Here is a 17,469-nt window from a genome sequence, read left to right as displayed (position 1 = left end):
GTGCCACATTTCATTAGCTATTCATCAGTTAATACAATCCTAGACGTTTTCCAATTTCTCTTTTGAATAGAGCAGCAATGGACATGGATGGATCTGGAGTAGGTTGTGGAGTACTTTGGGTATATTCTGAAGAGTTCTTCAGCTAGATCTTCCTGCTGTCACACTGATTTCCTTAGTGGTTGAACCGGTTTGGACTCCCAAGAGAAATGTGCAAGTGTTCCTCTTTACCCACATCTTTGCCAGCATGTTCTGTCATTCGCCTGATTGATCTTGGCCCTTTTGACCGTGGTAAAATAAAATCCCAAAATAGTTTTAATTTGCATGTCCCTCGTGGCTAAGGTTGGTGACCATTTCTGTAAGAGTTTCTCAACCATTTCCTTTCTTTTAGAAAATATTTTTTTTCTGATCAATCAACCAAGCAGAAGCACAGCGCATGAATTCAAAATACATTCCCACTGCTCTATCAACCAAAGACCAAGTTGTATTATCATTACTCTCCAGGTCGACTTTAAGGTCCTCAGTAACATTTTCCAATGATTCATTGATATATTCTATTTTCTTGAGGTCAGTGGTCTTTCAGAGCCCACAGAACATCTTCAAAGACCTGTCTTGGATCACTTAAGGGGTAAATCAATGTTAAATTTAGTTCTCTATGCTATCAATATCCACACATGTAGACGTTTATTAAGATTTTACTTTGACAGTGACAACTTTGCCTTCTTAGTGATAGACCCTTTTACCATTTAGAGACAAATTAACTTTTCGCATTACCCTAGGCTTATCTATAGTGAAGTTAGTCCATCTTAAATCATCTTCCTAGTTATTTTGTTTCAAACCGTGTTTGAAAGAACCTAAAGTCAATAATTAAGCTTGTTCAGGAAGAGACAGTAGCACTGTACTAAGTGTTCTGCTGAAGCCCTTGGGTCCCTCACCCTGTTGCTAGCCAGATGAGGGCGGGACTGCGGAGTGGTGGGCGGTTCCCGCGAGGGCGTTGGGCGTGGTCTGCCCCGCCCCGCCCCGCCCATGGCGCGCACCCGCCTCGGCCTCTGCTGCCCTGGCGGGGCCGCGCAGTGAGGCGGAGCGAGGGGGCGGGGCCTCCGCATCTCCTCCATCCCCTGGCTGCCGACCGCAGGGATGTTCCCGGCTCAGGAGGAGGCTGACAGGACCGTGTTTGTGGGCAATTTAGAGGCCCGAGTACGGGAAGAGATTCTTTACGAGCTATTCCTTCAGGTACCGTCCGCGGGGAAGGCCGGGCGGCGGCTCGGGAGCCCCGGGACCCCGCCCCACCGGAGCTCAGGTCTCCCTTCCTTCCCTTGGGTACACAAGTGCGTGGCTGGGGATGAGTGGTCCCTTCCTCTGCAGCCCCGGGTGGGCAACGATCTCCCACCCCAATCCCACAGCCTGCCAGCCCCTGGCGAGGGCTGCCGGATCCTCTGCGGGCCGTGGATGTGCTGCGGAACATAAAACAACTCGTCACTGTCCTCAGGGGATAGTAAGCACCCTTGTATCCAATCTGAATATGGTACCTGTCCCTGGTTATTACCCTTTCTTCCAAGCCTTTTTGATGGGGAAAGCAGTTTATTCTAGACTCTTACAAGTGATTACTGACTGGGTCCCCTGGTCATGACACTGTATTTCATAATTGGAGGACCTTCGGGACCTTTCTGAGAACTGAAAAAAAAAAAAAAATAGTTGCCAGAGAGTGGTGTCTTCAACCCCTCATCTAGTTGGTTAATGACACAGAATTATGGGGCAAACCAAAGTGCAGAGAAAACCCTAAAGGAGGGAAGCAAAACTGTTTCCCATGATTGATGCCTATCTGTAAAACGTATATAAAAACTGTTGACAGTAAGAGCACTGAGGTCGACAGTGTGACCAGAAGTCAGTCAGTGTTGGAGTCTCAGTATGTGGAATTCTATACTGTGAAATGGAAGTAATAGTGTCTGCGATGTAATCTGATTGCCAGAAGTAAACTTAGCTCAATAAAACAGCTACCGTCATTGCGGCTGGCTGCTGCTAATACTTATTAGTGCTAATAGAATAATGAAAAGAAATCAGGAGTGACTTGCACTTACAAAATAACGGAAAATTCTCAGAGACACAATAACAGAGATATGTTTCGAGAGTGAAGTTTGGGTACCAGCCGTGGAAGTAATTTTTTTTGTTGTTGTTTTAAGTAATGTATAAAGGACTTAGTTTGTCTCCAAATTTAAGTAAAGATGCTGAGTGCTGGATAGTTAGCAAGGATTCTCTGAAAATAGCTCTTCTCTTAAACATTAAAATTTTTATTACTTAAAAATTATATATTAAGACTTTTATCTTTATCCATTGCCATTTTAAAGATTTTCCTCTAAAAACATAGTTATCTATTTTATGATCCAATATGGTTTGAAATTCACTGTTCAGAAAAGGAGTAATTTTAGCTCCTCCAGAACGCTTCCCTCTTTAACCTCCAAGGGAGTTAAAAAGGGTTGTGGGGCTGCCAATCCTCTATCACCAGCACCATCTAGTGAGGAAGAACTAGGTACACATCAATGTGTGCACAGAAAAGGCGAAATGTAGTAGCTCCTTATTACTTTTATGATTTCCTTTTCCCACTTGACTAAAATTTAAATACTGTTCAATGGGTCAAGCAATAAGCCTGCCTGTTCATTTTGCTCAAGGAGAATTACTAATATACAGGATCATTTGAAAGACTTTGATGTCAGCAACATGAGCAAAACCACCATTCAGCTGCTCTGAAAATGTCTCATTCTGACTTTAGAAGAAAGTTATGTGGTTGTTGGCTTCAGAAAAGTCAGTTGAGTTATGCTATACCAGAACTGGAAGTGTCGCTCAGTGATCAACACTTGCTTTGCATTCATAAGATCCTAGACTCTGTTGCCAGCACTCAGGAAATAAGGAGTTTGGGCTTACGTTTATAAGTAAATCTCGTCTTTGTATGCTTCTGTATACTGTAATATTTTTTATTGATTTTTATTGAGCTTTATATTTTCTCTGCTCCCCTCCCTGCCTCCCCACTCCCCTTCAGCCCTCTCCCAAAGTCCCTATACTCAGGAGATCTTGTCTTTTTCTATTACCCATGTAGATTAGATCTATGTATGTCTCTATTAGGGTCCTCATTGTTGTCTAGGTTCTCTGGGATTGTTTTGTGGGCTGGTTTTCTTTGCTTTATGTTTAAAATCCACTTATGAGTGAATACATGTGACAATTATCTTTCTGGGTCTGGGTTACCTCACTCAAAATGTTTTCTAGCTCCATCCATTTCCCTGCAAAATTCAAGATGTCATTATTTTTTTCTGCTATGTAGTACTCCATTGTGTAAATGTACTACATTTTCTGTTGGGATTAATGAGTCCTGGCCTTCAGCTGCTTTTCCCTCTTAGACCGTTTTAATATAAGTTACTAGAAGTTGTGCCTAGTTAGAGGATCAGAGGATGGGATTATCATCTGTTGACCATTGACTGTAGTGTATTTAATTCTACATGGTGTTAATAAAGAGGGCTTCGGTATCAGTGTTAAAAGGTCTTCGTGTCGGTCTGTCTCTGAGTCTGTATTCTCAACCTCCAGCCCCTTGCCCGAAGCTCACGAACTGGGTTCTAGCGCACAGAGCACAGACACAGGGGCGTGGTGCGCGGCAATTTTCCTTATCCATTATTTGGTTGAGGGGCATTTAGGTTGTTTCCAGGTTCTGGCTATGACAAACAATGCTGCTATGAACGTAGCTGAACACATGTCCTTGTGGCATGATTGAGCACCCTTTGGATATATACCCAAGAGTATTACTGGCTCTTGAAAAAGATTGTTTCCTAATTTTCTGAGAAATCACCACACTGACATCCAAAGAGGCTGTACCAGCTTGCATTCCCACCAGCAATGGAGGAATGTTGTCTTTACCCCACAACCTCTCCAGCATAAGTTGTCTTCAGTGTTTTTGATCTTGACCATTCTTACAGGTATAAGACGGAATCTCAGAGTTGTTTGGATTTGCATTTCTCTGATCTTGACCATTCTTACAGGTATAAGACGGAATCTCAGAGTTGTTTGGATTTGCATTTCTCTGATGACTAAGGATGTTGAACATTTCCTTAAGTCTGTGTACTGTAATGTTAGTAGAGGAAAACTGAAACTAGAAAACAGAATAAGTCCTTCATTACCATATAAATTTTTATAATCAATTTCAAATTTCTCAATATCTTGTTTTAAAATTCATATATACTTCTGTCCTTTTAACCAAGAAATATTAGAGTAGAGATTTAGAGTGGGGGAAAGGCAATGATTGTGGTTTCAAATGTATTGAGTGTGAAGTTTCATGATGTGGTATAACAGAAAGCTGTCTTCATAGAAGAGACAAAAATGGGGAAATTGTTTTGCTAGCTTCATCCTGTTCAAACAAAAGGAGCAGGAGTTAGTCCCTGGGCAAAGGTTTCCGAGAAGAAAGACTGAAATCCAAGGCACAGCACCGTTGTAAGGATGGCATACTTTTTTGTGGATAATAAACAAATTTACATATATTTGGCCAACTCTGCAGAGAAAAATAATCTTTAAAGTATATAGCTCTAAGTCAGTTCCAGTCTTTGTGAACATATCCTCCAGTCAGGGTCATTGAGGTAATGAATTGGTGTGATTTTTTTTCCTCAGGTGTGATTAACACTCTTCTCTAATATTAGACTTTGCTTCTTTGCTTTGCAAAAACCCACTGCAGGTTTTTGTAGCCACACATCCTGAAACTTAAAATTTGTGGTACTTTATGCTGTTTGAAGAATTCACCATAGAATAATATTTCTAGTTGCTTTTTTAAAAAAAATGTCAACTCAGATGAATAGTTTACTTATTCTACCAGATTTTAAAAATGTTAAAATAAATTTCCTTTGAACATATTTATGAAGCAGTGTTACTAGATCAAAAACATAATATATTTAGTTTATTTAGAAACACTGTGTAGTATATGCAGGCATGTATACATGAGAGCACACACACACGTATGTGTATGTGTATACATGCATTTCTGTGTAGACGAAAATTTCTGTCCCACCTGGAACCTTCTATACTGGAAGGTTCAGTCCCAAAGAAACACTCAGGGGCTTATATTAATTATAAACCGCATGATTAGGATTATTATTAACTAGCACTTTCAACTTAAATTCACCCGTAATTCTTATTTATGTTTAGCCACATGGCTTGTTACCTTTCCTAAGTGAGGCATTCTCATCTTGCTCTCTTTGCATCTGACTGGTAACTGTATCTCTGCCTTTCCTCTTCCCAGAATTCTCTTAGTCTGGTCACCCGGCCTATACTTCCTGCCTGACTACTGGCCAATCAACGTTTTATTAAGCTAATACAAATGACAAATCTTTATAATGTACAAAAGCATTACCCAACAGCATGCATGTTCATGAATGTGCATATGTGAGTACCACCACATATCTATGGAGGTCAGAGAACACTTACATTGGTCCTTGAAGTCCCCCTTTGTTGGAAACATTTTTTGTGTTGCATACCCCAGGCTTGCTGGGTCTCTAGCGTCTGGCAGTTTGCATGCTGCTGATCCAGACCTAGTCTTCACACATACGTGGCAGCACTCTTACCCCCAAGCCATCGCCATAGCCCTCCTTCAGTTTTGCGGCAGGAACATGAATCTGTCATGTCATGTTACTGGCCTTTTTGACAGCAACCAACCCAAGTAAGATTATTTTTCTCATGACTTTTCAGTTAAATTTTGCTAATATGTGCAGAGAGGTAGTACTATTTTCATATGAGATTCAAATATCCGCTAAATTGATTTGTAAAGCCTAAGATAAAAATAGTCTTTCTTTCCTTGTATATCTGAACTCTACCCTGTAAGTTCCTTGTCCATTAATGCCTCTGATAAGCTAGAAAGGTTGGGTAGCTGTGTTGCTGAATGGGAAGATGCATGATCTGTGGAGCTGTTTATGAATGTTCTTTATTTTAGTCAAACTTGGACTTACTTATCTTAGTGTAAAAATAAAGTCCTTGGATTTATGAGAAAATAATTTTAGTTTCTTACAGGCTGGGCCACTAACCAAAGTAACTCTTTGCAAAGACAGAGATGGGAAGCCAAAGTCCTTTGGCTTCGTCTGCTTCAAACATCCTGAATCTGTGTCTTATGCCATAGCTTTGCTGAATGGAATTCGTTTGTATGGAAGGCCAATTAATGTGCAATATCGATTTGGTAAGTTCTGTCCCCGATAAATCCTCAAAGTGTGCTTTGTTGGTGCTATGATCAGGGGCTTAAACATTTTGTTTTCTATATAGTGTAGGATAGTTGTTCGCCTTCCAAATGTTTCGGCTCTTGAATGCAATTCATGTTGTGGTGACCACCAAACATAAAATTTTTCATTGCTTCTTTATAACTGTAATTTTGCTACTATTATGAGTTGTAATGTAAATATCTGATGTGCAGAATATCTGATATGTGACCTCCCAAAGGGATGTTGTCCCAGAGGTTGAGAACCACTGGTGTAGGACAAATAAAAGTGTCTTTGTCATCACTATTAATTTTTGAAGTATCTGTTTGGTAAGTTCTGTCACCTGTCAATCTTCAAAACGTGCCTTCTTGTTGAACATGTTCTCAGGGGCTTAAGTATTTTGTTTTCTTTATAGTACAGGGCAATGAAAAGTGTCTCTCTCATCACTGTTCTTTGGGGGAATTACATATATATGTTTAATATATAATTAATTGATATTGCCTCCTATATTACCAACCCAAACTTATCTCCTCTGCATTAAAACTTTTAAATTTATACTTCAGAACCAACCAGGAAGTGCCTATAAATGTTGCTAGCAACTTTAAAATCACATGAGTTAAAAACAATTAAGTCTAAACTTTATATAGCAAGACTGTTTGACACTGTTCAAGTACCTATTATCTTGAAGAAAGTTCTTCCCAAGTAGTCTTTATTGGGAAGCCAGTCTATGAACATTGCTAGGGCCTGAATTTAAAACTTTAGACATCTATTGCACACATCATGAACTAGTCATCTATAAACAAGAAGTACAAATAATGTTTGCAGGCCAAGAAAGGGCTGATAGAGGCATCTAAGTACTCTGAGGCCTCCCCAGGTTAGTGCTGCCTTATTGGTGTATTATTATTGTTGTTGATCTACTAAAGCCAACAGTAGCAAAAACTATGTTTCTTGCAAAAGGAAAGTTATTTCTCCCTTTCTCTTTGCCCTCCACCTCTCTGCCAATTGGTAGAATAAGCTTGGGTGTGTTAGGTTCTGACACATCTTGTATAAAGTTGGACTGGCTATTATCCATAATATTTAGGGAACTCAAATCTTATATTCTAGAAGCAAGTGACAGTGTTCGTATATCATTTTTAACTTACAGTAATATGCAATAAAACAACATAGTTTACCTCACTTAGTCCCATGCCTGTGTAATATTCATATCTGTCCATGGATTTTTAATAAAGTTCAATTTTTATCCAGTCATTTATAATCATGTATAAAATCTGTAAATGCGACTCTGGATATAAGTTATATGTGTATATATCTTAACTAGTACAGAATTTTGAATACAAAAAAAGTAAGGTTTTATATTTGTCTTTGTTTTTATTAAATAGGGTCTCACGATATATATCCCAGGCTATCCTGAAACTCTGGATCCTGCTGCCTCAGCCTCTCAAATTCTGAAGTATAGGCCAGAATCATCAGATTTAGGGTTTTGCATGACTTTATGGCTTAATGTTATAATGTTCAAACTCCAAGTAATTGTGTCATGAAATAATGTTTCTTTTCTATTTTATTTTCTTTAATTCTGTCCCATTAAAGGCAGTTCTCGCTCTTCTGAACCAGCTAGCCAAAGTTTTGAGAGCTGTGTTAAGATAAATTCACACAGCTTCAGGTAATCAAATGCATGTTTTTGGATAAATATGAACTTTATTATCTTACCTTGTCAGACACCAACAAGTATATTAAAGCAGGAGTCTAGACACATAGCATTTTAGTTAAATTGTAACGATATCTTTAAAACTAAAGTGATAATTTCAACATTGTTTTCTATCTGTAGAAAACTGATGATCTCTTAGTGTCTGCAAGGCGCATGCTTGTTATGTTCACATTTGAGCATTTCCTTTTTGCAACTAGAACACAATCTAAGGTGTTCCTGATAAAAAGACAAATGTGATTCTAAATATTGTAGTTTAAATACTTTATAACCAAGTAATTAATGTATTACCATCTCATTACATCATCAGTGATAGCACATTATTTGTGTGTGCAAAGTATTTAATCTTAAAGACTACAAGAGAGTTCTTCTGTTCTACTTACGTAAGGCTGTAATTATTTTTATGAGAAAATGACATTTGTACCTTTTAATTTTAAGATGTCCTTGCTTCTCTTCTTTTGCCCAGGAATGAAGAAATGGTGGGCAGATCTTCATTTCCCATGCAGTTTTTCCCAATTGCAAACGCTGCTTTACCTCAAGAATATTTTTTCTTTCAGAAAATGGTGAGTGTGAAATATGTTTGCTTCAGTATACAATTTACAAATATTGGAACAAAAGCACCCTTCTTGACAATTGGTGTTGAAATCTGAACCCGGCACCAACACAGACTATGCCCCAGCACATGTACAGAAAGGGTCATGAGAAACCCTGTGTATAAGACCTCAGTGACTGGCCCGTGCTCCAGTGTCAGGCAGAAGTAACCTAGTAATCCCTAAATACCACATTCTCCAGAAAATGACCGCTGCCAGGGATGTTCTTAGCCACAAAAATTTTCTCCATTGTTTGGCTATAGCCTAGAAATCTTGGTCATGAATTTTGATTTTGGAATATTTTCCTCACAACTCTTTGTTTTGTAAGTAAAATAATGTAAGTTCTAAGATATAAGTACGCAAACCTAAATCTATAAGTTTATTATCTATAGGTGTGAGACTATCCTGTAGATTAGTTATATTATGTTATCATTGTTGTTTTGTGTTTGTTTGTTTTTATTCAGAGGCTGTTATGAGTAGCCAACATATATTTAAACTTTAGTGTTTTTTAATATCCATTTTCAATTAGTAAACAGTTATGAAACTTCCTGGAAAATTATGCTCTCACTTCTGGAGAAAACATTCCTAAATCATAGCTAACTAGATTTGTATCAGCACGGAAGCAGCCTGAACTAACACTAAGTCTCCCCAGCATCTTTTATCTTTTGGTCTAGCTCGGCTTGCTTTGGAAGATTGTCTCATGCTGCCCTGTCCTCTGATTAGAACAGTCAGAAACTGCAGCTAACTTGTTAAGACCCACGATGCATTTCTCTGCCTAAAGCAGTGACAACTGTGGTGTACAGCGTGGGAGCTCTCGGCTGCACGTGCACCCAAGAAGCTTTAATTTTCATTAAAATTTAAAATCAGTACTTGAATTACGCATTGGGAAGTTTCTATGTATATTTAAAGCGACTGGAACATGGTAGTTACAAATTTTTCTATTATAAATTTAATGAGCCGGGCGGTGGTGGCACACGCCTTTAATCCTAGCACTCGGGAGGCAGAGGCAGGCGGATCTCTGTGAGTTCGAGGCCAGCCTGGTCTACAAGAGCTAGTTCCAGGACAGGAACCAAAAAGCTACAGAGAAACCCTGTCTCGAAAAATCAAAAAAAAAAAAAAATTATGGAACTCTTATGTCAAGTCAAATAACTTCAGTGATGATTTAGCTTCCAAGTCAGATAAACTGTGAGCATTTGAGAAGATTCCCCCTCCAAATCCATGCAACCTATCTCCCTGGGGATATACCTCAGTGACAGATTGCCTGTCTGACAAGAGCAAGGTCCTGGGCTCAAAATTCCAGCTCTGAAAAAAAAAAAAAAAAAAAAAAAAAAAAAAAAAAAAAAAAAAAAAAAAAAAAAGCTTTAATTGGTAAAGGTGTTAAATAACAGTAGTCTGAATATGTATTGGGATAAATAACTGTACTATCTTATCTATTTATTTATTTTCCTCTTCTATTGTGTTTACAAACTACCTATGTGTTTTTTAATAAGATTTCTGCTGGACACTGCTGACCAATGTGGTGGTAAACTATGTGGCACCTTTAATTTTTGTGCCTCATGTTACCCAGCTGAAACAATGCCCATAAATCCTTGTACAATACAGTCGCTGCAGTATACTCAGGTTGGCTTGGCTCACCTATTGCTGTCTGCAAATGCCCATGCATTGTGAACTCTCTTCTTGCATTCTGAGTGTGTGTTCATGTGTGTCTTCTCTTCACAGCCCTGGCACACACACAGTCCAATGATGCAGCCTCCTTTCTACGACATGACAGCTTCACTTCCCAGCAATACATCTGGGTCTTGCTCCTTAAACTACACCCCAGACCTCGAGGCTGGACCCTGCTCCTATGAATGGACTCACCAGCAGCCAAGTGAGCCTGACCTTTATCATAGGGGCCAACGAAAGAGGCAAAGGCAAGCCAGTGACTCTGGCAGTAGTTCGGAAGACCAGAGAGGGAATGAAGGTGGCCAAAAATGCAGGAAATGCAAGAGGAAGAAGAAATACTAGTGAAGAGTATCTGTGCTGCTCTCTCTCTCTATCAAAATAAAAAAAGAAAGAAGAAAAAAGAAAAAAAAGTCGGTTGTACCAAATGATCCATTTCTTGGCCACCTTGTCTTTAAAAAAAAAAATGAAAATATGACTCTGTGATTTGTATTCAGTTTTTGCCATCAATGATAAAAGCTTTTCAACAGTAAAATAATGTACTACTTTTGTATTTGAAAGGTTATTTCTTGCCCATTGTCAGGAAGAATACACTTTACATCATCTTATTTTTAGAACTGAGGATGAAATTTCACTAAACTCTAAAGCCACTCGCTAAACCCTTGAGGGTTAAGCACTGTGCTCTCCCTAGAGTCTCACCTGAGGCTTTCAACCACAAGTGGGCTGGCCTCAGATGCATCTGTAGGTTGCTGGGGAAACAGTGGTAATATTTAAAAACAGCATGTTCTAACGACTATGTAGTAAGGAGGCATCAGTTCCCTTGTAACTGACACTTTACCATTTAAGTCTAAACACAATATCTCTGAGTATCACTAGCAGGCTGATTTCATATGATCGTGACCATGACATACAAAGAAAAAGTACTGTCATATGCTCAGTGTCATTTGCTTAAAGGGGCTGCTATAGGATTAGTTCCTTTTTTCATGATTTTATTGGACATAAATATCTCTTTACATCTCATTTCTTGTTTGTAATGAAAAAAATCAGTTGATGGTGTCAGCATCCACTGTCTGCTCCTTCCAGCAAGGGTGGAGAGTGTATAGCAAATGTGTGAATCTTCATGAACTGCATAGATAGAATGCTGTTGTATCATCATATATTTAATGCCTACTTCCAGGTCTATATTTATAATTCACGTATTTTAGAAGATAAATGGAGTACATGTAAAATGAATGGTGTTTATCAGTTTGATTCAGCATAAACCAAAACTAAGAAAATTATGTGTTTGTTAAAACTAATTGAACAAATCAGGCAAACCCACTTGGATTCATCTACTCAGTTCAATAGGAAAAACCACACATGGATGTTACTTTTGAATGTTGCTTACTTTTTCCTAAGTATTATTTATTCAAAAAATAAAAATTTGTTTAACGAGAAAAATAACTGAGTTTCACTCTAGGTAATAATAAGTATACAAGATATAGCAGTTATAACAAATCCAAGCTTATTTCCATCTGATCAATATGCAAACCTAAATTCTGCTGCATGGAACTTCAACTCATTTTTACATTCTTCAACAGTTAAATGCAAAAGCATTATTTTTAAATTCATATTTTGACAATTTGGGATCATGGTCAAAATAAAATTTATTCTTTAAAAATTAGTTAGTAACATTTTAAAACTCATTAACATTGTCTTCAAGTTTCCTCTAGATATGTAATTTATTATGGACATAAATGAGATCACTGTGATTGGCATGGTAGCAGAGCTATGTATAAAAAAAAAAAAAAAAACTCCTAGCAATGAAGATTGACCTGCGTAAGCAAGTCAGGTTGAAGCAGTGCATGATCTAACATGTTACAACTGGGAAATGTCTTTGTAGCTCTTCCATCAGAGACAGAAAATTAACTCAGTATCAGTTCTCAGCTAGTCAGCCATTCAGCTAAATAGAACACTAGAAAAGTCACTTTCACCATGGTGTCTTGGTTAAAGATTATAAAGCTTTCCTTAAAATGCTTATGTTTACTACAACCCCAAAATTTTAAGTTGTCAGTTTTCCAAATGTTATGTACGTGGGTGAAGAACTTTTAGCATAATTGGCTTGACAGGGTTTTCTTTTCCAATTTTAATTCTCCGATCTCAGAATCTACTTCAAATGTGAGCAGAAATTAATAGTCTAAGTATGAAACTAGACATGTTACATAGTCTCAATTCAATAATTTATTTAATTAATTTTTAATATACCAGACACGGGCATAATAAACAAAAGTGTCACTAGAAATTAGTGGCAAACACCCCCTCAAGTTTTCACAAAAGACACACACTGAGCTACATACAGATTAGTTGTTTAGACAAAGGACACATACAAAATCTCACCATTGAATACAATTATACGCAGTATTTTTGTGACATTACAAACTGCTGTTGCAATTAATATTTGTTATTGTCAATTTCTTAAAAAGACTGACAACTGTTACAGATTGTTTAGGACTAGTCAGGTTAAAAATATTATATGCAAAAAAATGTCCTCAGTTTTAAAGACTTCTCTCTTGACAAAATTCCCAACATTGTATCTAGATGTCCGCCTGTATCTATTAAACATACTCACTAGGGTATCGCCTTAGCAATACAACATTTTTACTCTCCTTTCTAGTCTAAATTCTCCCCCGATATTTCTTCTTTGATCAGTTTTGGCTAATGTTCTTCTACCAATCAGTTTTTCAAAATTTTCTATAGTCATCTTGCTTCAGTGACTTACTTCAGTCACCGGTCATGCCCCATTCCACTGAAATATTTTTGATGCCAAACCCTTGTCAAAATAAAAATAGGCTCTTATAGTTTCACGTGTGCATACAGAAAGTAGAAGTGACACAATTTGTTCAGTTTAATGTCTATTTAAATATGTTACGTTTAAGCATACTCCTTGGGGTGGACATTTCAGTGAGATGTGGTTTAAGTAACTGCTACTCTGGTGATGTGGTTGCCTGGTTCCCATTCCTGCCAGTCCTTAGGAAGAAAACAGCCAGAGGACAACTGTATGGTCCCCAGATAGAGTTGGCAGAGCATAACTTTCAATACAATTGCAGCTTCCCCCAGGCCTTTCCAGTGTCTACAGTCTACCTCTGCTTCTGTACTTGTAAGTAAAACATCCGAAATGAGAGTCTTGTTCCCTTATTCATTGCATATTTAAAATGATAACTGATAACCTGGGCTTTATTTTGGTGAAAATGATTCATCAAAATTAAACTAGTTTAGAAATGATATCTCACTACAGATAGTTTAAAGGAAATCCTTTTTAAGTGTTTTCCTTTGGTTTTAAATTTTTTCCACATACACAATTAAATATTATCTTGTCTTCTCCCTCCATTCCTAGATCCTTACTTAGGAAACTTAAAAAAAAAAACTGTTCTTTGAATAATATTAATGAGATTCATGCACTTCTTAAGGTTATAATGTTTTGGGTTTTACTTTTTCCTAATAAGGAATAACAGTTACCACAAAAATATACACTAGGGTGGCAGTGTTGTAACTCTATTCTAACATTAATTTGCAGTCTGAAGAAATACATTGTTTATGATACTGTTTGCCACTCAGAACCCCGGGAACTATTAGAGAAAGTTCTCACTATTCCACTTTGTTTAACATGTACTGGTATTCAGTAATATGCACACATATTGAACTGTGTGTGTGTGTGTGTGTGTGTGTATACCTAGATCAACATCATGTATTTTCGTCAGTTGCTCTACAGATTACTTTTAGATACAGTGCATCTCATTGACCTTGGATCTCTCCCATTTGGCAAGATTACCTTGCCAGGAAGTTTCCACGATCCCCCAACTCTGCCTCCCAGGGGCTAGGATTACAAAAACTTGCCATTCCCAGCTTTGTATGCAGGCACTATGGATGGCAACTCAGGTCCACATTGCTCACGCAGGAAACATTTTACAAACTGGCATCTCTCCACTCCTCACTACTCTTCATTGTGATCGTGCTCAAGTTTTCCTATTTTCTGCTGAGAATAGTCATCAATAAAAGAATCATCAATGAATAAATGGCCTCCCAACACTAAATATACTAAAGCTACACAATGAGAATGTATGACCCCACCCCCACCCCATTTAAGGAACGGTAGTCTTCAGACAAGGATAAAAAGCTGAAGCTGTGGCACAGTGGGATGGGGGATTCAGGATAGTTAGAGCATGGGAGAGGTAAAGAGATCATAACAGCAGGAATTCCAGGAGGCTCTAGTCCTTAATAAAATGAATCCTGACAGGAGGAGAGGAAACTGTCAAACCACTAACAATAAAGAGATATTCTAAATGTTCACCAGCTTCTCTGTAACATCTGCACTGTTCCCATGCTGCCAACTCTGTCCACCCAACCATGGGGAGGTGGCTCCACGTTCTATGTCTGTGCAAGTCTCTATCAACCTATCCTCTAAGTATACTTCAATGTTTTAAGCCTTTCTCTGTGGTTTGTTTTGTTTTTCTGTTATCATACTTAAGTCAGTTTTTGGTTTTGTTTGGTTTGGTTTGGTATTATGTTTTTTGCACTTTCAATGTTACAGAATCTTATAGTTAAGACTCCTCCTTGAGTCTTAAAAGAGACTTTGTGTTTTAAACCTCTGAGCAGCATGGAGCTGTTGAGAATATGAACACTTATGTTGAGCTGCATATATTTCTCATTATGAGATGACAACCAGTCTATGGTGGTAGGAATAAAATATTGTAGTTTGGATGTAACATGTCCCCAACTGTATCATTCAACTGAACACTTCCTCTCTAACTGTGGAACTTTGGGGATTTTGTAGAACCTTGGGGTGTGCAGCCACAGCGAATGACAGGCAAAGGTTAATCACAGGAATGACACTTCAAAGATTTCAGCTGAAACCTACTTTTTGCTCAATCTCCCTGATCCGTAATTCACCAAAATGTCAGCAAACCACGCCATAATCTCCCAAAGCATAAAGTTACCTGCTGCAGCCTGAATGTGTTCCAACAACAGTATGCTGTAAGTCTGTAAACTGTGAGCCATATAAGTCGCTCTCCCAAGTCTCTTCTGTCAGAGAATTATGCCTATGCAGATTAAATAGGTGAAGTAAGTCAGCTGTTGTACAAGAATCACGACTTTCTGAAGAAGATCCATGTATCCACTGATGGAAAGAACACAGCTGAAATAACAGTTCCTTACACACAAACATACTTTTTCTAGCCTAAAGATCAAAACCCAAGCTTAGTGTCCTATGGGGAAATGACCTCCTAAATATCATCCCTAAGAAAAGAAGTTCATGATCAGACACTTTTCAGTCAGCATCACCTTAGGCAATTACACATGAACTATTATGTACAGTATGTCAACAAGCTTCCCTGAAGGTTAGAAGGGTACTCTATCAATCAAAGTTCTCCAATGGAATCTACCCTGTAGGCAATCTACAGCATGGTCCTGGGTCCTGTTCTGTGACAGATAGATGTTGATTCTGGGAGAACTCATCTCATATAAAAGAATGAAATAGGTTCCTGTGAGAGCTGTCTTTTAGAAATGATACAGCCATTTCACTAATGAACTTACAGAAACGGAGATTGCCTGCACAACGTAATCACAATTTGGGCCTGTTGTCATTTTATAGTGGATGAGTGAAAGAATGAGGATGCCACATATTTCCCTGAATAACTATTGGCAATTAATTGGTTGCTGGGAAAGAAAGTATCATTTTGTTCAATGTCAACAGTTAAATTTTATGCAACCCCCTAGGAAAAAATCATGCAAGGGAACACATACACATGCATATACATGCACGCACACACACACACACACAGACGCATGTACGCACAAACACAAACACACACACACGACATGGAACTAGGAGCATGGTTAAGAGCACTTGTTCTTACATGGATCCGGATCCATTTCCTAGTGCTAAAATGGTGATTCACAACCTTTTATAACTCCAGTTCCAGCGGATCTGACACCCTCTTCTGACCTTCATGGGTACCTGTGTGCATGTGTTACATATAAACTTCTATAGACACATGCACACGCAAATAAAAATAAAGCTTTCAAAAAGCAACAATGAAACACTTTTAGTTCTTGGAAAGAGTTCAGTGAATTAATCACCAGTGGCCTTTTGAAAAATGCGCTACTGTTTTCTCTGATGAATTCTTTCTTATGCAACCCAATTACTTCCTGAGAGCAGTGGATCAAAGTAATTGTCTGAGTTCTCCTTTGATGTAGTATGAGAGTGGGAGGACAGAAACTTGTGTCTGGCTGGCTGTACTGGGGGAAGAAGCTGGAGGTAGAGGCGGAGGTGGTTTTGGGCCGACAGAAGCATAGACTTGAGATGAATTTTCATGAAAGTAATGACCTATAAACACACCCCTGTGTGTTTATGTACCCACAGGTTGACCTTTGCAGATAATATTTTTAGAAGGCTCTTACTTAGAACAAGCAGTGCCCACTGGCACTTATACCTGTTGCAAATGCCCTTTTCTTGCCATTGTTCGGTTTCCATCTGTCTGTCTCTTTGAACTGGAGATTTTGCAATTTGTGTCCATTGCCTTTTCAGTCTGTATTAGTGTTTGCCTTGTGAGACATTCTCAGTAAGTGTTTTCATTATTAATGTAAATAACTATCTCCAGCTTTTCTTCTGGTGTTTTGTTTCATCTTCACATTAAATATGAAAAATACTTAGAATTAATATTATCATAAGATGTAAGCTAAAGTATCCCTTCTGTTTTATTCTCCAAGTCATTAGTTAAAATAGCCTATCTGCCACAAAGAAACCTCTTGTTTGTGATTTCTGTGCCTTTTGTTCTCATGCATTGATCATCTGACTTTATAATAGTACTACATTGTTTTAATTACTCTAGTCATAATTTAACAGACAATCATATATAATTGCATCTTTGCAATTTTATAAAACAAGCCACATTTCACTAAGATTAAAATGTGTGTTTATGCTTGTCCTATTGCATTGTTGTGAAGTATTTAAATTCAATCATATTTTTCAAAAAGCCTTCAAAAATATTACTTTGAATAATATTACATTTTGTTCTTAGTTCATTTTCTAATTTTAAAACATTTTCAGAACTATAGAAGGCTAGGTAACTTCTTTAAAGTTGCCCTCTTGTAACAATGTAATTTAAACTTTTGCCAATATGATTAGTTTTAAATACATGTTAAAGATTAAAAGGATAAAACAGAATCAATATTTATTAAAATTCATCTGCATGTAGTATTAAAGGACAATGACCAAGCAAAGTTGCTCCTTATTTTCTCTTTGCAATCCAGTTTTCTTTATTCCTTTGAC

At 37.9% G+C, this 17,469-nt stretch overlaps 1 protein-coding gene across 2 annotated transcripts; it reads left to right on the top strand.

Moving 5' to 3' along the window:
* Positions 1-1,101: 1,101 nt before the first annotated feature.
* Rbm11 (RNA binding motif protein 11) lies at positions 1,102-11,509 on the top strand. 2 transcript variants are annotated; one of them, XM_057765464.1, is made up of 5 exons: positions 1,102-1,230; positions 6,031-6,193; positions 7,797-7,869; positions 8,378-8,474; positions 10,221-11,509. In XM_057765464.1, the coding sequence occupies exons 1-5, from the start codon at positions 1,135-1,137 to the stop codon at positions 10,506-10,508; spliced, it is 717 nt and encodes a 238-aa protein (XP_057621447.1). In that variant the 5' UTR covers positions 1,102-1,134; the 3' UTR covers positions 10,509-11,509. The 2 variants fall into 2 exon arrangements, with proteins under 2 accessions (XP_057621447.1, XP_057621448.1); XM_057765465.1 differs by having other exon boundaries at positions 1,121-1,230; positions 6,137-6,193.
* The last annotated feature ends 5,960 nt before the right edge of the window (positions 11,510-17,469 follow it).

This window comes from Chionomys nivalis, chromosome 3, assembly GCF_950005125.1.
Source record: "Chionomys nivalis chromosome 3, mChiNiv1.1, whole genome shotgun sequence".
In the NCBI taxonomy this organism is placed as follows: Eukaryota; Metazoa; Chordata; class Mammalia; order Rodentia; family Cricetidae; genus Chionomys; species Chionomys nivalis.
This window is presented reverse-complemented; position numbering and strand designations above follow the sequence as displayed.